Source organism: Oncorhynchus mykiss, chromosome 13 (assembly GCF_057628025.1).
Source record: "Oncorhynchus mykiss isolate SJ-2025 chromosome 13, ASM5762802v1, whole genome shotgun sequence".
Taxonomy (NCBI): domain Eukaryota; kingdom Metazoa; phylum Chordata; class Actinopteri; order Salmoniformes; family Salmonidae; genus Oncorhynchus; species Oncorhynchus mykiss.
Window position 1 is genome coordinate 41,661,420 of NC_143034.1, and position 25,111 is coordinate 41,686,530.

The 25,111-nt window shown below is 42.9% G+C and overlaps 1 protein-coding gene and 1 non-coding gene across 2 annotated transcripts in view; both read left to right on the forward strand.

The window, feature by feature from the left end:
* LOC100136790 (sodium channel, voltage-gated, type IV, alpha, a) overlaps positions 1-25,111 on the forward strand; it is a gene marked incomplete at both ends in the record, with an annotated part of 43,725 nt that overhangs the window by 6,868 nt on the left and 11,746 nt on the right. Inside the window, 11 exon segments of the mRNA NM_001124732.1 lie at positions 1,555-1,646; positions 2,037-2,333; positions 3,957-4,020; positions 4,204-4,345; positions 4,570-4,782; positions 5,052-5,276; positions 5,975-6,095; positions 6,516-6,754; positions 6,945-7,118; positions 9,140-9,496; positions 10,315-10,791. Of these exon segments, the coding sequence (NP_001118204.1) occupies positions 1,555-1,646; positions 2,037-2,333; positions 3,957-4,020; positions 4,204-4,345; positions 4,570-4,782; positions 5,052-5,276; positions 5,975-6,095; positions 6,516-6,754; positions 6,945-7,118; positions 9,140-9,496; positions 10,315-10,791 (2,401 nt within the window).
* Positions 13,444-13,497, forward strand: LOC118938569 (U7 small nuclear RNA). Its single transcript, XR_005035777.1, has one exon. It is a non-coding gene; the product is annotated as a U7 small nuclear RNA (small nuclear RNA).

Here is a 25,111-nt window from a genome sequence, read left to right on the forward strand (position 1 = left end):
TGTTTCTTTGTGTGTCTGTGTGCATGAGTGAAGGAGTGAAGGAGTAAGGTCAAAGGTCAGGAAGGTCAAAGGACATCTCCAATGGCTTAATGAGTTTGACCCTGGCCTTGTCTGCTTCCTTATCTCTCCTCCCCCCAGGCCCCAGCCACCCCATGTACTCTTTCTCTCTCCCCATTCACTCCCTCTCTAAACCCTCTGTCTACCACATCAAATACGACGATGATGACTTCCACGTCCACGACCTGGTCAAAACCACCTAGAATACAACTTTATTTGCTCAAAACCACCTAGAAAGGGCTAGTCCCCCCTGCCTCCGATCCTCACACTTGTGCACTCACCTTAGGTCGAGTCCTATTTCAACTCAGTCAATTCAGAATGTGAGGTGAAATTCATTATTTACCAAAGTTGAAATATTGGGAAACGTTTAATTCATGACGGGAATGTCAATCCATTTCCTGAATTGACTGGACTGAAATGGAACTCTCTGCCACCAAGACACTTCCCTGTCATTATTGTGGACATGTTCCCTGCCCCGTGTCTCGTCCAGGGTCAGAAGTTTGCTAAAAGTGTGAACTCTGTGACTCAGATCGACTAGTCTTTTGTAAACAGTAAAAAGCTTGCATGTATTTCCTTTTCTTTGAAGCAGCTAAGTTTTCATTTTGTTTGGCTAAGGAGTTCTAATTGTAAATCGCTCTGGATAAGACCGTCTGCAAAATGACTCAAATATAAATATAAAATATATCTCTCCATCCCTTTCTCTCTCCATAATGCCCTTCTACAGCACTTGCCTCGCTTTATCATGGAGCCCCAAATGAATGAAAATATTTGTCCACTTGCAAAGGACGGTCACACACCACACTCTGGGTCTATTTATAGGTGCTCACCTCCTTCCCGGGCTTTGTTTGTCCCAGTACCAAATGGCTGAAGTTCTGTGGCGGTCCAAAATGCTGCACTGTGACTGTACTATATATGGCCTTGGAGCCCCGATGAAAAGTAACACCATACAGTTCATCCAGCTAGTTTCAAATCATGTAAATATAAGATTACAAATATTTGAGTTACCGTACATAGAAGTGGGTTAAGGATCCTGCTATCAAAATCTGAAACAGAGCTTGTTTCTCTGGAGCCCAATGTGATCTAGTTTCTTTCAAATGTATTTTTGTAAGTGTCATCCTTCTTCAAACATTGAAACTTTTGCTGGTGAGTCCCAGCCACATCATGACGTATGCCACTTCATAACTAAATCTCCATGTGGTGTCTTACTGGTCTAGTCGCACGCCTGCCTTCTGCAGTCAGTTTACAGATAACACTGCCATTTGGCTCTAGAAGTGGACAGTTACCCCGAGCTAAACATATCCTCCGCTAAACCATATCTTTTACCATAGCAACCCTCTGATCCTCTATGTTAGAATAACAACTGAGCCAATGGTATTGAATTCAATGTACATTTAAAGTCCATGAATCTGAACAGATTTTTTTGTTCAACTGACACATCAACTGTCAACTCCTCTATTCTAATGTGCTGGTTGTGTTGTCATGTTTTGTGCTCGGCAGGTACCTCACAGAGTTCGTTGACCTGGGCAACGTGTCTGCCCTCAGGACGTTCCGTGTGCTCCGAGCCCTTAAAACAATCACTGTAATTCCCGGTACGTGTCACATAAGAAGGTCCAAAATCCCACTGGGGTGTGTTTGTTTACTGCACCACCTGCTTTTGAACACCTGCTTTGGGTCCTGTGTAGCTCAGTTGGTAAGTGTGTGGTGCTAGCAACCCTAGGGTTGTTTTGGGTTGTATTCCCGCACTGTTTTGTACTGTAAGTCACCTTGAAAAAAGGCATCTGCTAAATTGCATCTGTTATTGTTATATTATAAGCACAATGCTCTGCAAGCTACACAATAAAAAATGGGTTATTAATGACACCATACAGAGAACAAGGATATCAAGCACAATCAAATATTCTCAACGATATGTTATTCATTCTTCGACAAATAGTTTTCAGATCACAGATTATTTGAATGTTTTTTGGGGTTATTTTAAGGTCTGAAAACCATTGTGGGCGCTTTGATCCAGTCAGTGAAGAAGCTGGCCGATGTGATGATCCTAACAGTGTTCTGCCTGGCTGTGTTCGCTCTGGTCGGCCTTCAACTGTTCATGGGAAACCTGAAGCAGAAGTGTGTTTACTGGCCCCCTGTGGAATGGCGTATAAACTCTACCAACATGGACAACATCACTATGGCCTTCAACGACACCAGTGGTTTTAATGATGTCATGGACTACAATGGCACAAACAGCAGCAACAGTACGTGGGACTTCAAGGCATACATCGACGATAAAGGTATTGACAGGTTTTTGATGGCACATTGATGTGTGGAAGGGGAGTTGATAGTGGCCTAATGAACCATTACATTATATTAATTGGGAATTTATCATGGCACTTACTGTATGATAGTTTTAAATAAGTATGTAAATCTGTATAAGTATATATATTTCTATAAGTAGTATACACATTTGAATAAGAAATACAGTATGGGGATGAGGTAATTGGATGTGCTACTTACAGATGGGCTATGTACAGGTCCAGTGATCTGTGAGCTGCTCTGATGATTTGATTACATGATTACATGTTTTGGAAAGTCATACACCTGTCTATATAATGTCCCACAGTTGACAGTGCATGTCAGAGCAAAAACCAAGCCATGAGGTCGAAGGAATTGTGTGTAGAGCTCCGAGACAGGATTGTGCCGAGGCACAGATCTGGGGAAGGGTACCAAAATCTTTATGCTGTATTCAAGGTCCCCAAGAACACAGTGGCCTCCATCATTCTTAAATGGAAGATGTTTGGAATCACCAAGACTCTTGCTAGAGCTGGCCGCCCGGCCAAACTGAGCAATTGGGGGAGAAGAGCTTTGGTCAGGGAGGTGATCAAGAACCCGATGATCACTCTGACAGAGCTCCAGAGTTCCTATGTGGAGATGGGAGAAACTTTAAGAAGGACAACCATCTCTGCAGCACTCCACCAATCAGGCCTTTATGCTAGAGTAGCCAGACGGAAGCCACTCCTCAGTAGAAGACACATGACAGCCCGCTTGGAGTTTGCCAAAGGGCACCTAAAGACTGTCAGACCATGAGAAACAAGATTCTCTGGTCTGATGAAACCAAGATTCAACTCTTTGGCCTGAATGCCAAGCATCATGTCTGGAGTAAACTTGGCACCATCCCTACGGTGAAGCATGGTGGTGGCAACATCATACTTTGGGGGTGTTTTTCAGCGGCAGGGACTGGGAGATTAGTCAGAATCGAGGCAGAGATGAACTGAGCAAAGTACAGAGAGATCCTTGATGAAAACCTGCTCCAGAGTGCTCAGAACCTCAGACTGGAGCGAAGGTTCACCTTCCAACAGAACAACGACCCTAAGCACACAGCCAAGACAACGCAGGAGTGGCTTTGGGACCAGTCTCTGAATGTCCTTGAGTGGCCCAGCCAGAGCCCGGACTTGAACCCGATCGAACATCTCTGGAGAGACCTGAAAATAGCTGTGCATTAACGCTGCCCATCCAACCTGACAGAGCTTGAGAGGATCTGCAGAGAAGAATGGGAGAAACTCCCCAAATACAGGTGTGCCAAGCTTGTAGCATCATACCCAAGTAGACTCAGGGCTGTGATTGCTGCTAAAGGGCCTTCAACAAAGTAAAGGGTCTGAATACTTATGTAAATGTGATATATTTTTTACATTTTTATAAATAAGCAAAAAAATCTAAAAACCTGTTTTTGCTTCATCATTATGGGATATTGTGTGTAGATTGATGAGGAAAAAAAACAATTTAATCAATTTTAGAATAAGGCTGTAAGTTAATTAACAAAATGTGGAAAAAGTCAAAGAGGCTGAATACTTTCCGAATGCACTGTATATCAACTTGGTGCACTTTCTAATGGAGGTCCCTTCTCTGTTTTACCCCAGTGAACCATTACTTCCTTCCTGGAATGTTAGACCCTCTTCTCTGTGGAAACGCTTCTGATGCTGGGTAGGTTTTTTGGGATATCAGAGTTGAGCACATGGGTAGCTTTATAGTCTTGCCTTGTCTCTGTTGATAATGCAATATATGGTGCAAATTATTTCAACATAGTTCAAATATAACATATCTTTGAATGCTGAAGATCATAAGTCGCATTCAATTTGTTGTGCCACTTCATTGGCATTTTGACAGAAATTGCCCTGAAGGATACACGTGTATGAAGGCCGGAGGGAATCCCAACTATGGATACACAAGCTACGACAGTTTTGGATGGGCCTACCTTGCCCTATTTCGGCTCATGACACAGGACTTCTGGGAAAATCTATTCCAGCTGGTGCGTATACGTCATGTGCTTCGATGACAACGACATAGAGCTGTATCTGCTCCTGACATTTCTTGAAATTTACATCTGTAACATCAGCCGGTAGACCAGGATTGAATTTGAGAGATTGCAATCTTGTCTGTCATCAGAGATATTGATACAGAAAGAGTACTCACTCGGTTTCCTGGTGAGTTAACTGTCCGCCCCCCCCCCCCCCCCCCCCCCCTTACCCATAGACTCTTCGCTCAGCAGGGAAAACCTATATGATTTTCTTTGTGGTGGTGATCTTCCTGGGCTCGTTCTACCTGATCAACCTGATCCTGGCTGTGGTGGCCATGGCGTATGCCGAGCAGAACGAGGCCACCATGGCCGAGGCCAAGGAGAAGGAGGAGGAGTATGCCATGATCATGGTGCAGCTGAAGGAAAGGAGAGAAGCAGAGGTCAAAGAGGTGTGATCAACTTACTATGTATGTAAAGTGCTTTGAGCATCTGGGAAGAAAAGGCCCTATATATAAATCCAATCAACAAACAATAAATTGCACTCTTTGATCAGATGATGGTTGATAGAGAACAATTTCGTTAGTCAATTCAAATGTCTGACGAGCTTGATGAATTCAAAAAATACCTAGTAATCATACTAAGTGTTAATTTGCAGATTATTGCTCATGTTGGTCGTTCTCGTCCTTGGTTTGTTTGATTCTGGTTATTTGACTGACAGAGACATGACAGGCATCATGAACACCATGAACACGCTGAAATTGCTGGCAGTCAGACGTCACTGTCCGGTAGAACATCTAAGAAAGAGAAAGGTGAAAAGGCAGATGAAGAGGTTGCTGATGATGAGGCGTGTACGTCCTCCAGCCTTTATAGCGAGGCTATAAAGGACTCCAATGGAGGCCTCATGATCAGTGCCAACGCCAACAAGGTCCTGACAGACCAGGAGGTGAGCTGCATGGCTCAGATGGGTTGCTGTGCTCTCGATGTTATGACCTTTTTCACACTAATGTGCCGACCTGAACCAAACTGCGCTGGCTCGCATATTGTTTATTCACATTTTCCTTTTCAGGGCGGTTTCAGGAACAATGATGAATGCATAATCAATGAATGCGTAACCAACTCAGTACAGTTTGGTTTGGTGAGGCTCGGTTTGGCTCTGAAAAAGCGAGTTGCTGGCCTCCCGAGTGGCACAGCAGTGTCTAAGGCACTGTATCGTGTTCGATCCCGGGCTGTATCACAACCGGCCGTGATCGGGAGTGCCATAGGGCGGCACACAATTGGCCCAGCGTCATCCGGGTTAGGGGAGGGTTTGGCCGGGGGGGGCTTTCTTGGCTCATTGCGCTCTAACGACTCCTTGGGGCGGCCCGGGTGCCTGCAAGCTGACCTCGGTCGCCAGGTCCTCCGACACATTTGTGCGGCCGGCTTCCGGATTAAGCGGGCGAGTGTTAAGAAGCGTGGTTTGGCGTGTCATGTTTCGGAGGACGCATGACGCGACCTTCGCCTCCCAATCCCGTTGAGGAGTTGCAGCGATGAGACAAGGTCGAAATTGGGGACAAAAAAGGGGGTAAAACACAGATATATTTTTTTAAGTGTGTTGCTATGCGCCTGATTGATAAGTATGTTTTGTTTCTCTTTGTTCTACAGTCTGCTGTTGTGTTGAAGAGGGCCAGTGGACCCAAGGGGAGTAAGGACCAGCTGGAAGTAGTAGGCCTGCAGAAGAAGACACCCAGTTCATCCAGTGTCTACAGCCAAGATGACATGGACGGTAAACTGTCACAAATCCCAATGGATCTGTATACGAGAAATGAAATGTCCTAAGGAATCCTTGTGTGGGACTGGAATGTGATGTATAGGACTGTGATATCCACCAATACCCGTGTTCCAATTGGCCACTGTGTTAGAGCAAGGGCTTCTTTTATATTATTTTATGAGTTATGCAGAGTTTCAGCATCAAAGTTTCCCATCTAATGCACTGATGGCGTATTGTGTCAGGCCTTACACGTTTTAACTTTGGGTGTTCAAGATAAGTAATACCTTTCAAGACCTACATAGACTTGAACTTTAGGTGCTGCAAACAATAAATAAAGGTTGAAAACAAATCATGAACCCATTAAGAAAATCCTTATCGTGAAGGGTTGTGTACAAAATAACTAACACCCTCATCCTTTACCCTCATTCCAAACAGATTTGGAGGAGGAACTGAGACCTTGTCCGCCTTGCTGGTACAAGTGTTCAGACATCTTCCTGAAATGGAACTGCTGTGTGCCCTGGGTGACTTTCAAGAAGTGGATGTACTTCATAGTGATGGACCCATTCGTGGACTTGGGTATCACCATCTGCATTGTACTCAACACCATGTTCATGGCCATGGAGCACTACCCCATGACGCCAGAGTTTGAAGAAGTCCTGAGTGTGGGGAACTTGGTGAGTCACCTTCCTTAATGATGCTCTTCCACTTCACCTCTTCTGAAGCCATGACAGGGATACCTTAGAAATCTCTCGCTCAAAATGATTGTGTTAAAAAGGCAGGTTCACGGTGCAAAATCTGCATATCTACACATGGCACAGTTTTCAATATAAGTCACGAGGCTCCCCTCTCTCATCTCTTGTACAGGTCTTCACAGGAATCTTCACAGCAGAGATGGTGCTGAAGCTCATCGCCATGGATCCGTACTACTACTTCCAGGTCGGGTGGAACATCTTCGACAGCATCATTGTGACAATGAGCCTGGTGGAGCTGGGGCTGGCCAACGTCGAAGGTCTATCCGTGCTACGTTCCTTCCGTCTGGTGAGAGTAACTCCACCCAAAGTTTAGAACATACTCTCTCAGTGTAACTGTGCAGTGAGAATGGATCCCGATAGATCAAAGCATTTTCATAAAATAGTTGCAAGAGTAGGGTTGCAAACTGCTGGGTAATTTACCAAAGTTACGGGAATCTTCTGTAATTTGGGTAATTAGCAGGTCATCTATGGCAATCTGTGGTAACTTGGGTCATTTATACTTGAATAGCATGTATATTATGTATTCATATGACTCATTTTGTATATCTGTGTCCATACTGTCCATGAATATCTAGTGGATAGACCAAATGGTTGAATAGAAAAGAGTCTAATTAATGAAAGAATTAATTAACAATGGCATTATTTTTAGTCAACTCTGCAACTCTTCCAACTATTGACCTTTTTTTTCACAACTGCCATCAGTTTGACGCTACAACATTTACAATGAAGACGTAGTAAAACACTATGTATTGGACATAGTCAAATAAATAGGTGTGAAAATCTTTTGTAAACATATTGACACCCTCATATCAAACACCAATTGCATTCACTAAGTTGATGGTTTATATTTAGGATAATGTTTTGCAGCTTTGTCGTTACAATTTTTTTATTTTAAAAAGCATCTTATTTATTATTTTATATATACAAAAAAATATATAAACGGGCTGGTGACCTTGGCGGTTGGAAGCTTGGGCTGGTTGCTGATGGATCGCTGGTTCGGGTGCCCGTTTTTGACCTTTTGGGAGATCTGTCGACGTGCACTTTGAGCAGGGAGTTGACCCTGGTTGCTTCTGTGTGTCGCTCTGGATGTGAGTCTGTTAGATTACTAATGTGATGTAGTTGTTGAAAGGCTTCATTGCAGGTATATTGCATGTTTTAAATCTTCTGTAAAAAAAAAATCTATATATAAATGCAACATGCAACAATTTCAATGATTTTACTGAATTACAGTTCATATAAGGAAATCATTCAATTTAAATAAATAAATTAGGCCCTAATCTATGGATTTCACATTGACTGGGCAGGGGCGCAGCCATGGGTGGGCCTGGAAGGCCATAGGCCTACCCACTGGGGAGCCATGCCAGCCAATCAGAATGAGGTTTTACCCATAAAAGGGCTTTATTACATACAGACAGAAATACTTCTCAGTTTAATCAGCTCTCCAGGTAGCTGGTCTCAGACTATCTCACAGAGGAAGAATGAAGGATGTTGAGCTCCTGGGCTGGCATGGTTACACGTGGTCTGCGGTTGTGAGGCTGGTTGGACGTACTGACAAATTCTCTAAAACGACATCAGAGGTGGTTTATGGTAGAGAAATTCTCTGGCAACAGCTCTGGCGGACTTTCCTGCAGTCAGCATGCCAAATGCATGCTCCGTCAAAACTTGAGACATCTGTGACGTTGTGTTGTGTGACAAAACTGCACATTTTAGAGTGGCTTTTTATTGTCCTCAGCACAAGGTGCACCTGTGTAATGATTATGCTGTTTAATCAGCTTCTTGATATGCCACACCTGCCAGGTGGATGGATTATCTTGGCAAAGGAGTAACACTCTCTAAAAGGAATGTAAACAAGTTTGTGCACAAAATCTGTTCTTATGGAACATTTCTGGGACCTTTTATATCATCTTATGAAACATGGGACCAGCACTACATGTTGCGTTTATATTTTTGTTCAGTAAATAGTTTACATGTGATAAAGCCACACAGAGGGCCATAGATAATTCCAGACATCTGTGATAATCTGAAGTACCCAAAAAGATCACTAGATGTCATGTGATTAAAAAAAAACTTTTAAAAAACTAGAAAGTTACAAAAAACGTTGGTCGTTTACTGGTAAACTTTAAAAGTGACTCGTAATATGCCCTCCCTTTGCAACCCTATGCAAGATTAACATCACATTAGGCAGTGATACTAACTCTACAAACCTAATTATTGGCCAGTTTTCTGGACACAGCTCAATGGAAAATCAAGTTTCTGGGAAACCAGCCCGATGTAACCTAATAATGTCTCTGATTGTTTTGGGGGCAGATGCGTGTTTTCAAGCTGGCCAAATCCTGGCCCACACTCAACATGCTAATCAAGATCATCGGTAATTCAGTGGGCGCACTGGGTAACCTCACCCTGGTTCTGGCCATCATCGTCTTCATCTTCGCCGTGGTGGGCATGCAGCTCTTCGGCAAGAGCTACAAAGAGTGTGTCTGCAAGATCTCCTTGGACTGCGAGCTGCCCCGCTGGCACATGCATGACTTCTTTCACGCTTTTCTCATCATCTTCCGGGTGCTGTGCGGAGAGTGGATCGAGACCATGTGGGAATGCATGGAGGTGGCCGGACAGGGCATGTGTCTCATTGTCTTCATGATGGTCATGGTCATCGGTAACCTAGTGGTGAGTGATGCATTGAACCATGGGATGTGGGCACTGGAGGGTGGGCATTGAACTATTTTGGTGTTTAGTTCATTCATGGATTTCTCAAAAGGTGTAATATACATGCAATGAGAGATCAGGGAGTGTGTTCGGTGGAGCGCTCCATGCGTACAGTGCACATACCACAGATGCAGCGCTTATGTTGCTGTGAGATGTTGAGTCGATTATGCCAGTTCCATTCTTTTGATGGATACCAGGCGGTACTTCACTGTAAACGAAACTGGTTGTGTTTCCTCTTTGGTTATTCATAGGACGAAGAGAGGAAATAGCTATGTCAGTTGAGGTAGCGAAAGCCTGACAACAAACTATGTGCCAAAGACAAACAGGGCTTTCTGTCTGAACTCCCGGGAGAATCCCATAGACTAACAGGGGCATCGAATAGGATACACACCATTCACTCAATGGAGGGGCTATTATTAGCTCCATGATATTCGCCAGCAGTTCTGACCTTGGGGTGTTTGGGGATCCACTGGGGCAGGTGGCATAGAGAAAATAGCAGAGGGCTTACAGGAATCATGGAGGGGGCAGCCTTAAGTCTACTGATGATGTAACAGGCGTTTGAGGTCAGTCCAATACCACTGTTAGATACTATTGAGAGGTAAAGTTACACAGTCACTGTCTGACTGACCTCTGGAAAACGTTTTAGAAAACTTTTGACAATATTAACCAGAAAATAATTAGGTAAATTATCATTTCACTACCCTGGTTCAAGAGCATGGGGGACAATAATAACAAATACCGTGTGCTAAAAAATCCAGTTGTTCTAACTATCCATCCAGGTGTTGAACCTCTTCTTGGCCTTGCTGCTGAGCTCGTTCAGCGGTGACAACCTGGCGGCTCCAGAGGAGGACGGGGAGATGAACAACCTGCAGATCGCCACCGGCAGGATCACCAGAGGCATCGACTGGGCCAAGGCCTACGTCATCCAGCAGTTCTGCATTATCATAGGGAAGCAGCCTAAGGAGGATGGAGACGGGGCTGACGGTAATGGGGGTAGTAATGGGGATGTGGACGGCCTCCCAAAGGGCAGCTTGGCTTTGAAAAATATAATCTCTAGTGACAACCCAAAGGCTGATTTGGAGCTCACAATGCTTGACGTTTGGATAGACGATGTCAACCCAAGTGGATTTCTTACAAATGACAATTTGACCCTGGATGTACCTATTGCCAAAATGGAGTCGGATGATGATGAGGATGACATCTCTGAAGAGGAAGAAGGAGAAGGTGCAAATGGAGATGCTAAAGAGGATACTGAGGTAAGACCTTGGCATTATTGATGAGTAAAACATGACACAGACATCTGTTCCCACTGGGCACACACTGGTTGAATCGACATGGTTTCCATGTCCGTTCAATGAAATTCCGTTGATCCAACGTGGAATAGATGTTGAATTGATGTCTGTGCCCAGTGGGGTTATATTTTGAGCGTTTATTACAAGCAATATAGAGAGTTATCAAGACTAAGGCTTCATACTGACAAGAGAAATAACCAATATACAAGCACATGCACATCATATATTGTTATCAATTGCCAATTTTATTAGTACTAGTATTATTCTATTCAGTATCAGTATTATTGTAATGCGGATAAGATAAAGAACATTTTCCTTTTGGTACGTTTTATGGGGTCTTTGGTTTCTTATAGCCAAATCACTTAAGCAAACTACAGTATTTTTGTTCTGCTGTGACAATCAAAATAATTCTGTCTGCTGCTGACATGCAGGGTAGACTACCCACATAAAAAAATCCTACAGTTTACTATATAATACTACAGTACTTACTATAGAATTATGTAGTAACATTTATTATACTGTTGAATACTGTACTGCACACTGTAGTATCCCTCAATCAAACTCAATCATCAAGTACTTACTATAGAATGTTGTAGCATTGTATACTGTAGAATACTATAGTAAATACTACAATATTATCCACCAAAAAATACTATAGTAAATAGCGATGCACCGATATGACTTTTTTGGCCGATACCGAAATCCAATATTTTCCTTGCCCCCCAAAAAAACGATTACGATAACCGATATTTTACATTTTGCGGCCTTTTAAGCATTCTAGTACAGTGGAAAATTTAACACACACATGGACGCAGCGGTATAAGGCTCTGCATCTCAGTGCAAGAGGCGTCACTACAGTCCCTGGTTCGAATCAAGGCTGTTTCACATTCGGCTGTGATTGGGAGTCCCATAGGGCGGCGCACATTTGGCCCAGCATCGTCCTGCTGTCATTGTAAATAAGAATTTGTTCTTAACTGACTTGCCTAGTTAAATAAAGGTCACACACACACACACATACATACACACACCACATGACCAATAAGTTATTTTTGAGGCATTTGCATGTTTCCCCATCACCAGTAAAACATAATCAAAACCAATTTCTTTCACTTACTTGCTGTGCTGCTTCGTTGTTCATTTGTTCAGTCTTTTCATTTTCAAACCAGGATTTCTATGGAACGCCGTTTGGGTCTTTCCGTGTCAAAAAAGATACACGTCAAATAACAGTTTTTGACTTGGCAAATGACACGGCATCTGTTTCATTAGCTTTAGTTAGCTAGCTAACTATATAGCTAGGTCTCATCATCTAAAATAACCCTAATTTATAAGACAGTTCTTATTTGATTAATGGTGGTCGGACCCATCTATTAGCCTTCAAAATAAAAGTATGGCATAATTCTACTATTTGTATTTATTTGCATCACTGTCAATGACATTATTTTATTTTGAAGGCAAACTGCAAATTCCACTACCGTGCCTAATCATTATTGCGGCTAGCTTCACAACACATAACCCTGTCTGGTTGAGCCTCACTAGCAAGATGAAGCTAGCTGGCTGCTTATAATATTAGCTTCGGGCAACAGGGTTAAGTAGCCTGCTAGCGATTTCTTTTCATGAACTGAAGTTCAATTTCAATAGGCGAACAACAAGTGGCAACCTAGCTAATATTACTCACAAAGATTCCTAAATCATTGCTAAGAATAATCAAAATGACTGCAGTTTCTACTGGTCATTGTTTTCAGGCTGGTTGTATTAGTGCTAGCTAGGTACCAAGCTAAAGGTACCCCAGAAGTTGCGGTCGAACAAATGATGCTTTATTACCAAAGCGGTATTGTAAACACATCGTTCGTGGCCGGTGTTTGCTTGTTTGCAGACTTTTTTGTACAGCTTTGACAGTGCTACTGTATTTTGTTTGACATGCAAAGACCCAAACGGCATTCCATAGTATGTATGTTGTGAAGCTAATAGCAGTGATGCTATTATTGTGAAACTCCGATACGGCAACATTTAAAAAATAGCGCACTTGGTACTGTGTACCGGTGCTCGACCAGTCGGCGAAAGCCAACATCACCCACGACAGAGAATGGTTGCCGTTCAAGGGCAATGAATTCCATTATCTTATCTTTAATGGATTTCGCCTTTGAGTTGTCTTGCTTGTTGACTGCTCGATCCGCACAGCAGACATTGTGTGGGCTAGATTAGGAATGCTGTGTTGCACGTGTAGCGCCAAATTCTATGTCATATAGGAATGCATGGTAGCTTTGACATAGGTTTCTAACATCGCCGTTGAACTAGACAACGGCCGATACCGATGTTGGCATTTTTAGCTAATATCGTCCGATTCCGATATGTTCACCGATATACCGTGGATCCCAAATAGTAAATACTCCAGTCATGTCCTCAAAAACAGTACAGTCCGCAAAAACACGACTATTGTAAATACTACAGTATTTAATTTGCATATACCCTACCCATTCCCCTCCCCCATATCCCAATTTGTGACAAGTGAGAAACCTACATGCCAAGTATAGGTCATATATTATGTTCCCTATAAGTTATAGAAAAGAGCAGAAGCTCTGAACTATCCAGTCCTACCGACCTACCTGCAGGTTATGGGAAATTTGCTCTTTTAGTATTTCTCCAGTAGGTTTCCTCAAGGAGAAAGCCTTCACTTCTATGTTAAAGATAAAAGTAAAACACTACAGTAAATATTACAGTATACTACAGTCATCAAAAACACTACGGTAAATACTACAGTATACTACAATCCGCAAAAACACTACATTAAATGACTATACTATATACTACAGTTTTCTTTAACTACATTAATTATACTATAGTTAACTGCATACACTACAGTATTCACTGTATAGTTTCAGCAGACTTTGCTCCACAAAAACACTTCAGTGAATACTGCTGTAAAGACTGCAAAACAATTTACTGGGATCAGTGTCATCAGACCCAGATAGAAGCTCATAAAGATCACATACTGCCTCTGCTACAGAGAGAACATCCATCTATCTCTGATCGTCTGGTTGCAAAGAGAGGAGAGACCATGTGACTGTAAGACGGAGCGTGGGAAAGAAGACCAGCGCAGCATGTTTAGCAAACCTGACACACACACACAGCTACCTGCATACTCACACACACTCCTAAAGGAAACACTTCACACCACTCATACTCTTACTGTGTCGGGGTACAAATAAAAATCTGTGAAAGCTAGATATTTTTATGCTGTATATACAGTACCAGTCAAAAGTTTGGACACACCTACTCATTCCAGGGTTTTTCTTTATTTTTTCTACATTGTAGAATAGTAGTGAAGATATCCAAACTATGAAATATCACACATGGTAGTAACCAAAAAAGTGTTGAACATATCAAAATACACTGCTCCAAAAAATAAAGGGAACACTAGAATAACACATCCTAGATCTGTATGAATGAAATATTCTTATTAAAAATGTAAAACCTTTTTCTTTACATAGTTGAATGTGCTGACAACAAAATCACACAAAAATTCTCAATGGAAATCAAATTTATCAACCCACGGAGGTCTGGATTTGGAGTCACACTCAAAATTAAAGTGGAAAACCACACTACAGGCTGATCCAACTTTGATGTCCTTAAATGTCCTTGTAATGTCATGTAATGTCCTTAAAACAAGTCAAAATGAGGCTCAGTAGTGTGTGTGGCCTCCACATGCCTGTATGACCTCCCTACAACGCCTGGGCATGCTTCTGATGAGGTGGTGGATGGTCTCCTGAGGGATCTCCTCCCAGACCTGGACTAAAGCATCCGCCAACTCCTGGACAGTCTGTGGTGCAACGTGGCGTTGGTGGATGGAGTGAGACATGATGTCCCAGATGTGCTCAATTGGATTCAGGTCTGGGGAACGGGCGGGCCAGTACATAGCATCAATGCCTTCCTCTTGCAGGAACTGCTAACACACTCCAGCCACATGAGGTCTAGCATTGTCTTGCATTAGGAGGAACCCAGGGCCAACCGCACCAGCATATGGTCTCACAAGGGGTCTGAGGATCTCATCTCGGTACCTAATGGCAGTCAGGCTACCTCTGGCGAGCACATGGAGGGCTGTGCGGTCCCCCAAAGAAATGCCACCCCACACCATGACTGACCCACCGCCAAACCGGTCATGCTGGAGGATGTTGCAGGCAGCAGAACGTTCTCCATGGCGTCTCCAGACTCTGTCACGTCTGTCACGTGCTCAGTGTGAACCTGCTTTCATCTGTGAAGAAGCACAGGGCGCCAGTGGCGAATTTGCCAATCTTGGTGTTCTCTGGCAAATGCCAAACGTCATGCTACCACTAGAATGAAAGCACCGCCAGCATTCAAAAGTGACCAAAACATCAGCCAGGAAGCATAGGAACTGAGAAGTAGTCTGTGGTCACCACCTGCAGAACCACTCCTTTATTGGGGGTGTCTTGCTAGTTGCCTATAATTTCCACCTGTTGTCTATTCCATTTGCACAACAGCATGTGAAATTTATTGTCAATCAGTGTTGCTTCCTAAGTGGACAGTTTGATTTCACAGAAGTGTGATTGACTTGGAGTTACATTGTGTTGTTTAAGTGTTCCCTTTATTTTTTTGAGCAGTGTATATTTGAGATTTGAGATTCTTCATAGTAGCTTTGATGACAGCTTTGCACACTTTTGGCATTCTCTCAACTAGCTTCATGAGGTAGTCACCTGGAATGCATTTCAATTAACAGGTGTGCCTTGTTAAAAGTTAATTTGTGGAATTTCTTTCCTTCTTAATGCATTTAAACCAATCAGTTGTGTTGTGACAAGATAGCGGTGGTATACAGAAGATAGCCCTATTTGGTAAAATACCAAGTCCATATTATGGCAAGAACAGCTCAAATCAAATAAAATGGTATTGTTCACATACACATGGTTAGCAAATGTTAATGCGAGTGTAGCTTAATGCAGGTGCTTCTGGTTCGGACAGTGCAGTAATATCTAACAAGTAATCTAACAATTCCCCAAGAACTACATAATACACACACATCTAAAACGGGTGAATGAGAACATGTACATAGAAATATATGGGTGAGCGATAGCTGAGCGGCATAGGCAAGGTGCAATAGATGGTAGAAAATACGGTATTGTAATAGTTGTCGTTGGTGGAAGAAGGTGAGGACCAAGGTGCAGCGTGGTACGTGTTCATAATTATTTTAATAGAACACTGAAAAATACAAAAACAACAACGTGAACAAACAAAACTGAAACAGTTCTGTCTGGTACAGATACGAAACAGAAAACAACTACCCACAACTCAAGGGCGAAAACAGGCTGCCTAAGTATGGTTCTCAATCAGAGACAACGATAGACAGCTGCCTCTGATTGGGAACCATACCAGGCCAAACACATAGAAACACAAGAACAAAACATAGAATGCCCACCCTAACTCACGCCCTTACCAACCTAAAATAGAGACATAAAAAAGGAACTAAGGTCAGGACGTGACAGGTATATACAGTGGGGCAAGAAAGCATTTAGTCAGCCACCAATTGTGCAAGTTCTCCCACTTAAAAAGATGAGAGAGGCCTGTAATTTTCATCATAGGTACACTTCAACTATGACAGACAAAATGAGAGAAAAAAAATCCAGAAAATCACATTGTAGGATTTTTTATGAATTTATTTGCAAACTATGGTGGAAAATAAATATTTGGTCAATAACAAAAGTTTATCTCAATACTTTGTTATATATCCTATGTTGGCAATGACAGAGGTCAAACGTTTTCTGTAAGTCTTCACAAGGTTTTCACACACTGTTGCTGGTATTTTGGCCCATTCCTCCATGCAGATCTCCTCTAGAGCAGTGATGTTTTGGGGCTGTTGCTGGGCAACACGGACTTTCAACTCCCTCCAAAGATTTTCTATGGGGTTGAGATCTGGAGACTAGCTAGGCCCCTCCAGGACCTTGAAATGCTTCTTATGAAGCCACTCCTTCGTTGTGTGTTTGGGATCATTGTCATGCTGAAAGACCCAAGCAAGGTTTCATCTTCAATGCCCTTGCTGATGGAAGGAGGTTTTCACTCAAAATCTCACGATACATGGCCCCATTCATTCTTTCCTTTACACGGATCGGTCGTCCTGGTCCCTTTGCAGAAAAACAGCCCCAAAGCATGATGTTTCCACCCCCATGCTTCACAGTAGGTATGGTGTTCTTTGGATGCAACTCAGTATTCTTTGTCCTCCAAACACGACGAGTTGAGTTTTTACCAAAAAGTTCAATTTTGGTTTCATCTGACCATATGACATTCTCCCAATCTTCTTCTGGATCATCCAAATGCTCTCTAGCAAACTTCAGACGGGCCTGGACATGTACTGGCTTAAGCAGGGGGACACGTCTGGCACTGCAGGATTTGAGTCCCTGGCAGCGTAGTGTGTTACTGATGGTAGGCTTTGTTACTTTGGTCCCAGCTCTCTGCAGGTCATTCACTAGGTCCCCCCGTGTGGTTCTGGGTTTTTGCTCACCGTTCTTGTGATCATTTTGACTCCTTGGGGGGAGATCTTGCGTGAGCCCTAGATCGAGGGAGATTATCAGTGGTCTTGGATGTCTTCCATTTCCTAATAATTGCTCCCACAGTTGATTTCTTCAAACCAAGCTGCTTACCTATTGCAGATTCAGTCTTCCCAGCCTGGTGCAGGTCTACAATTTGATTTCTGGTGTCCTTTGACAGCTCTTTGGTCTTGGCCATAGTGGAGTTTGGAGTGTGACTGTTTGAGGTTGTGGACAGGTGTTTTCTATACTGATAACAAGTTCAAACAGGTGCCATTAATACAGGTAACGAGTGGAGGACAGAGGAGCCGCTTAAAGAACAAGTTACAGGTCTGTGAGAGCCAGAAATCTTGCTTGTTTATAGGGAACCAAATACTTATTTTCCGCCATAATTTTCAAATATATTCATTAAAAATCCTACAATGGGATTTTCTGGATTTTTTTTCTCTCACTATGATGAAAATTACAGGCCTCTCTCATCTTTTTAAGTGGGAGAACTTGCACAATTGGTGGCTGACAAAATACTTTTTTGACCTACTGTACATATGATATGAGTAATATAAGATATGTAAACATTATTAAAGTGGCATTATTTAAAGTGATGTTGTTTAAAGTGACTAGTGATCCATTTCTTAAAGTGGCCAGTGATTTGTTCTCCATGTAGGCAGCAGCCTCTCTAGTTAGTGATGGCTGTTTAGCAGTCTGATGGCCTTGAGATAGAACTGTTCTTCTTCCCAGCTTTGATGCACCTGTACTGACCTCGCCTTCTGGATGGTAGCGGTGTGAACAGGCAGGGGCTCGGGTGGTTGTTGTCTTTCATTATCTTTTTTTGCCTGCCTCTGACATCGGGTGCTGTAGGTGTCATGGAGGGCAGGACGTTTGCCCCCGGTGATGCGTTTTGCAGACCGCACCACCCTCTGGAGAGCCTTGCGGTTGAGGGCTGAGGAGTTGCCGTACCAGGCTGTGCTACAGCCCGAAAGGATGCTCTCGATGTAAAAGTTAGTCAGGGTTTTGGGTGACAAGCCAAATTTCTTCAGCCTCCTGAGATTGAAGAGGTGCCTTCTTCACCACACTGTCTGTATGGGTGGACCATTTCAGTTTGTTGTTGATGTTAACGCCGAGGAACTTAGAACGTTCCACTTTCTCCACTGCTGTCCCTCCAATGTAGATAGGGGTGTGTTCTCTCTGCTGTTTCATGAAGTCCACGATCATTCTCCTTTGTTTTTTTGACGATGAGTGAGAGGTTGTTTTGAGGACTCAACACTCCGAGTGCCCTCACCTCCTCCCTGTAGGCTGTCTTGTCGTTGGTAATCAAGCCCACTACTGTTGTGTCGTCTGCAAACTTGATGATTGAGTTGGAGCATGCATGGCCACGCAGTCGTGGGTGAACAGGGAGTACAGGAGGGGGCTGAGCACGCACCCTTGTGGGGCCCCAGTGTTAAGGCTCAGCGAGGGGGAGATGTTGTTTCCTACCTGGGGGCGGTCCATCAGGAAGTCTAGGAACTAATTGCACAGGGCGGGGTTGATGCCCAGGGCCTCCAGCTTGATGATGAGCTTGGAGGGTACTGTGGTGATATGCAACTTTTCTGGGAAGTTAGGAACAAATACACAGGCAGTTAGAAAAGCTATGGCTAGCTTTTTCAAACAGAAATTTGCATCCTGTAGTACTAACTCAAAAAAGTTCTGGTAAAGTGTAAAGTCCATGGAGAATAAGAACACCTCCTCCCAGCTGCCCACTGCTCTGTGGCTAGGAAACACTGTTAACACCGACAAATCCACTATAATTGAGAATTTCAATAAGCATTTCTCTACGGCTGGCCATGCTTTCCACCTGGCTACCCCTACCCCGGTCAACTGCCCGGCACCCTCCACATCAACCCGCCCAAGCCCCCACCATTTCTCCTTCACCCAAATCCAGATACCTGATGTTCTGAAAGAGCTAAATCTGGATCCATACAAATAAGCTGGGCTAGACAATCTGGACCCTCTCTTTCTAAAATGATCTGCCAAAATTGTTGCAACCCATATTACTAGCCTGTTCAAATTCTCTTTCGCATCGTCTGAGATTCCCAAAGTTTGGAAAGCTGCCGCGGCATCCCCCTCTTCAAAGGGGGTGACCCTCTAGACCTATATCTATCCTACCCTGTCTTTCTAAGGTCTTCGAAAGCCAAGTTAACAAACAGATTACTGACTATTTCGAATACCTTCTCTGTTATGCAATCTGCTTTCAGAGCTGGTCATGGGTGCACCTCAGCCACGCTCAAGGTCCTAAACGACATCATAACCGCCATCGATAAGAGACATTACTGTGCAGCCGTATTCATCGACCTGGCCAAGGCTTTCGACTCTGTCAATCACCACATTCTTATTGGCAGACTCGACAGCCTTGGTTTCTCAAATGATTGCCTCGCTTGGTTTACCAACTACAGTGCCTTGCGAAAGTATTCGGCCACCTTGAACTTTGCGACCTTTTGCCACATTTCAGGCTTCAAACATAAAGATATAAAACTGTATTTTTTTGTGAAGAATCAACAACAAGTGGGACACAATCATGAAGTGGAACGACATTTATTGGATATTTCAAACTTTTTTAACAAATCAAAAACTGAAAAATTGGGCGTGCAAAATTATTCAGCCCCCTTAAGTTAATACTTTGTAGCGCCACCTTTTGCTGCGATTACAGCTGTAAGTCGCTTGGGGTATGTCTGTATCAGTTTTGCACATCGAGAGACTGACATTTTTTCCCATTCCTCCTTGCAAAACAGCTCGAGCTCAGTGAGGTTGGATGGAGAGCATTTGTGAACAGCAGTTTTCAGTTCTTTCCACAGATTCTCGATTGGATTCAGGTCTGGACTTTGACTTGGCCATTCTAACACCTGGATATGTTTATCTTTGAACCATTCCATTGTAGATTTTGCTTTATGTTTTGGATCATTGTCTTGTTGGAAGACAAATCTCCGTCCCAGTCTCAGGTCTTTTGCAGACTCCATCAGGTTTTCTTCCAGAATGGTCCTGTATTTGGCTCCATCCATCTTCCCATCAATTTTAGCCATCTTCCCTGTCCCTGCTGAAGAAAAGCAGGCCCAAACCATGATGCTGCCACCACCATGTTTGACAGTGGGGATGGTGTGTTCAGCTGTGTTGCTTTTACACCAAACATAACGTTTTGCATTGTTGCCAAAAAGTTCAATTTTGGTTTCATCTGACCAGAGCACCTTCTTCCACATGTTTGGTGTGTCTCCCAGGTGGCTTGTGGCAAACTTTAAACAACACTTTTTATGGATATCTTTAAGAAATGGCTTTCTTCTTGCCACTCATCCATAAAGGCCAGATTTGTGGAATATACGACTGATTGTTGTCCTATGGACAGAGTCTCCCACCTCAGCTGTAGATCTCTGCAGTTCATCCAGAGTGATCATGGGCCTCTTGGCTGCATCTCTGATCAGTCTTCTCCTTGTATGAGCTGAAAGTTTAGAGGGACGGCCAGGTCTTGGTAGATTTGCAGTGGTCTGATACTCCTTCCATTTCAATATTATCGCTTGCACAGTGCTCCTTGGGATGTTTAAAGCTTGGGAAATCTTTTTGTATCCAAATCCGGCTTTAAACTTATTCACAACAGTATCTCGGACCTGCCTTGTGTGTTCCTTGTTCTTCATGATGCTCTCTGCGCTTTTAACGGACCTCTGAGACTATCACAGTGCAGGTGCATTTATACGGAGACTTGATTACACACAGGTGGATTGTATTTATCATCATTAGTCATTTAGGTCAACATTGGATCATTCAGAGATCCTCACTGAACTTCTGGAGAGAGTTTGCTGCACTGAAAGTAAAGGGGCTGAATAATTTTGCACGCCCAATTTTTCAGTTTTTGATTTGTTAAAAAAGTTTGAAATATCCAATAAATGTCGTTCCACTTCATGATTGTGTCCCACTTGTTGTTGATTCTTCACAAAAAAATACAGTTTTATATCTTTATGTTTGAAGCCTGAAATGTGGCAAAAGGTCGCAAAGTTCAAGGGGGCCGAATACTTTCGCATGGCACTGTACTTCTCTGATAGAGTTCAGTGTGTCAAATCGGAGGGCCTGTTGTCCGGACCTCTGGCAGTCTCAATGGGTGTGCCACAGGGTTCAATTCTCGGGCCGACTCTCTTCTCTGTATACATCAATGATGTTGCTCTTGCTGCTGGTGATTCTCTCATCCACCTCTACGCAGACGCCACCATTCTGTATACTTCTGGCCTCTCTTTGGACACTGTTAACTAACCTCCAGACGAGCTTCAATACCATACAACTCTCCTTCCGTGGCCTCCAACTGCTCTTAAACGCAAGCAAAACTAAATGCATGCTATTCAATCGATCACTGCCCACACCTGATCACCCGTCCAGCATCACTACTCTGGACGGCTCTGACTTAGAATATGTGGACAACTACCTGGGTGTCTGGTTAGACTGTAAACTCTCCTTCCAGACTCACATTAAGCATCTCCAATCCAAAATTAAATCTAGAATCGGCTTCTTATATATCGCAACAAATCATCCTTCACTCATGCTGCCAAACATACCCTCGTAAAACTGATCATCCTACCGATCCTCGACTTTGGTGACGTCATCTATAAAATAGCCTCCAACACTCTACTCAACAAACTGTATGCAGTCTATCACAGTGCCATCTGTTTTGTCACCAAAGCCCCATACACTACCCACCATTGCGACCTGTACGCTCTCGTTGGTTGGCCCTCGCTTCATACTCGTCGCCAATCCCACTGGCTACAGGTTATCTACAAGTCTCTGCTAGGTAGAGCCTCGCCTTATCTCAGCTCACTGCTCACCATAGCAGCACCCACTTGTAGCACGCACTCCAGCAGGTATATCTCACTGGTCACCCCCAAAGCCAATTCCTCCTTTGGTCATCTTTCCTTCCAGTTCTCTGCTGCCAATGACTGGAACGAACTGCAAAAATCTCTGAAGCTGGAGACTCAAATCTCCCTCACTAGCTTTAAGCACCAGCTGTCAGAGCAGCTCACAGATCACTGCACCTGTACATAGCCCATCTGTAAACAGCCCATCTATCTACCTACCTCATCCCCATACTGTATTTATTTATTTATCTTGCTCCTTTGCACCCCAGTATCTCTACTTGCACATTCATCTTCTGCACATCTACCATTCCAGTGTTTAATTGCTGTATTGTAATTACTTCGCCACCATGGCCTTAACTTAACCTCATTTGCACTCACTGTATATAGACTTTTATAGACGTTTTCTTTTGTTCTACTGTATTATTGACTGTATGTTTTGTTTATTCCATGTGTAACTCTGTGTTGTTGTATGTGTCGAATTGCTACGCTTTATCTTGGCCAGGTCGCAGTTGCAAATGAGAACTTGTTCTCAACTAGCCTACCTGGTTAAATAAAGGTGAAATAATAAAAAATAAAATGCTGAGCTATAGTCAATGAACAGCATTCTTACATAGGTATTCCTCTTGTACAGATAGGATAGGGCAGTGTGCAGTGTGATGGCGATTGCATAGTCTGTGGACCTGTTTGGGTAGCATGCAAATTGAAGTGGGTCTAGAGTGGCCGGTAAGGTGGAGGTGATATGATGTAAGGTGGAGGTGACATGACTTAAGCAAAGAGAAATGATAGTCCATCATTACTTTAAGACATTTCAAGAACTTTGAACGTTTCTTCAAGTGCAGTCGCAAAAACCATCAATCGCTATGATGAAACTGTCTCTCATGAAGACCGCCACAGGAATGGAAGACCCAGAGTTCCCTCTGCTGCAGAGGATAAGTTCATTGGAGTTTACTGTACCTAAGATTGCAGCCCAAATAAATACTTCACAGAGTTCAATTAACAGACACATCTCAACATCAACTGTTCAGAGGAGACTGCGGGAATCAGGCCTTCATGGTCTAATTGCTGCAAAGAAACCTAAAGGACACCAATAAGTAGAAGAGACTCCCTGGGGTCAAGAAACACGAGCAATGTACAGTAGCCCGGTGAAAATCTGTCCTTTAGTCGGATGAGTCCAAATCGGAGATGTTTTGTTCCAACCGCCGTGTCTTTGTGAGACGCAGAGTAGGTGAACGGATGATCTCCGCATGTGTGGTTCCCACCGTATAGCATGGAGGAGGAGGTGTGATGGTGTGGGGGTGCTTTGCTGGTGACACTGTCTGTGATTTATTTTGAATTCAAGGCACACTTAACCAGCATGGCTACCACAGCATTCTGCAACGATACGCTATCCCATCTGGTTTGGGCTTAGTGGGATTATCATTTGTTTTTCAACAGGACAATAACCCAAATCACATCTCCAGCCTGTGTAAGGGCTATTTGACCAAGGAGAGTGATGGAGTGCTGCATCAGATGACCTGGCCTCCACAATCACATGATCGCAATCCAATTGAGATGGTTTGGGATGAGTTGGACCGCAGAGTGAAGGAAAAGCAGCCAACAAGTGCTCAGCATATGTGGGAACTCCTTCAAGACTGTTGGAAAAGCATTCCTCATGAAGTTTGTTGAGAGAATGCCAAGCGTGTGCAAAGCTGTCATCAAGGCAAAGGGTGGCTAATTTGAAAAATCTCAACTGTATAATGTACTGTATTTGATTCCATATGTGTTATTTCATAGTTTTGATTTCTTCACTATAATTCTACAATGTAGAAAATAGTAAAAATAAAGAAAAACCCTTGATTGAGTAGGTGTCCAAACTTTTGACTGGTACTGTATATAATTATAAGAGGTAAATATATATATATATATATATATATATATATATATATATATATATTTATATATATATATATATTTATATATATTTATATATATATATATATATACCTCGTATATTTGTTTTAGTGTCTTGTAAATACAGAGCATGCCTTTGTCAGTTCCTCAGCAGGCCAAATCATATAACATTTGTTTCATTCAGGAGCTAAAGCCTGAACGATTGAGTAATGCATACCTTTGGCGTGCCTCTAAAATGGATCAAATGACATGTTTCACATGACAGCTCCGCTTACGGCTAAACCCATGGCATTTCAACTCTGACCTCTGCTTTAGCTACCCCAGCTGAGACCCATTTCTCAGAATATGGTGTAAATAAATTATAAAAGGGTAAATAAATCGTTTGATCACATAAACAAAACATGAAATAAGACACCACATCTTGTCAAATTATCAGACAGTGCATATTGACGCACGGTATAAATAAACAAAGCCAGTCTTTTTTCCGTTTTGAATTACATTTTATGTTCTCAAGTGCAGGGGTTGAATAATTCTTTGGAGCTGACATGTTTACAAACTTTAAAGAGACTGTAGGGCGACAGTTGCTATGTCCTACTTCTTTCCCACAGTGTGTTTACTCATTAGTCTAATGTGACAAGCGGCACTGTATGTGAAAGAGAGATACCATATGAATCTGTGACTGGGCAAAGAGTTATAGACACATAGGTAACTTAAGTCATTCCTCCTCTTACTAAACCAAATCATTTTGTGCTGTGTCTCAGCAAAAGCATCTCGATCTTTATACAATCTGCTCAAAACAGTAAATAAAGGTCATAGTAAGTTGATGATATAGAATTACATTTCATGTCCCTCAATCCAACCCAGTGGGCATGATTAACCTCTGATTTCAAGATACAATTTATTTAAAGGGATTGTTCACATTTTATGTTTTTTATAAAAAATTTTGCTATAAGGTTAGCTACAAATGGGATAGCGCATATTATCTAATACAGATGTCTCTCC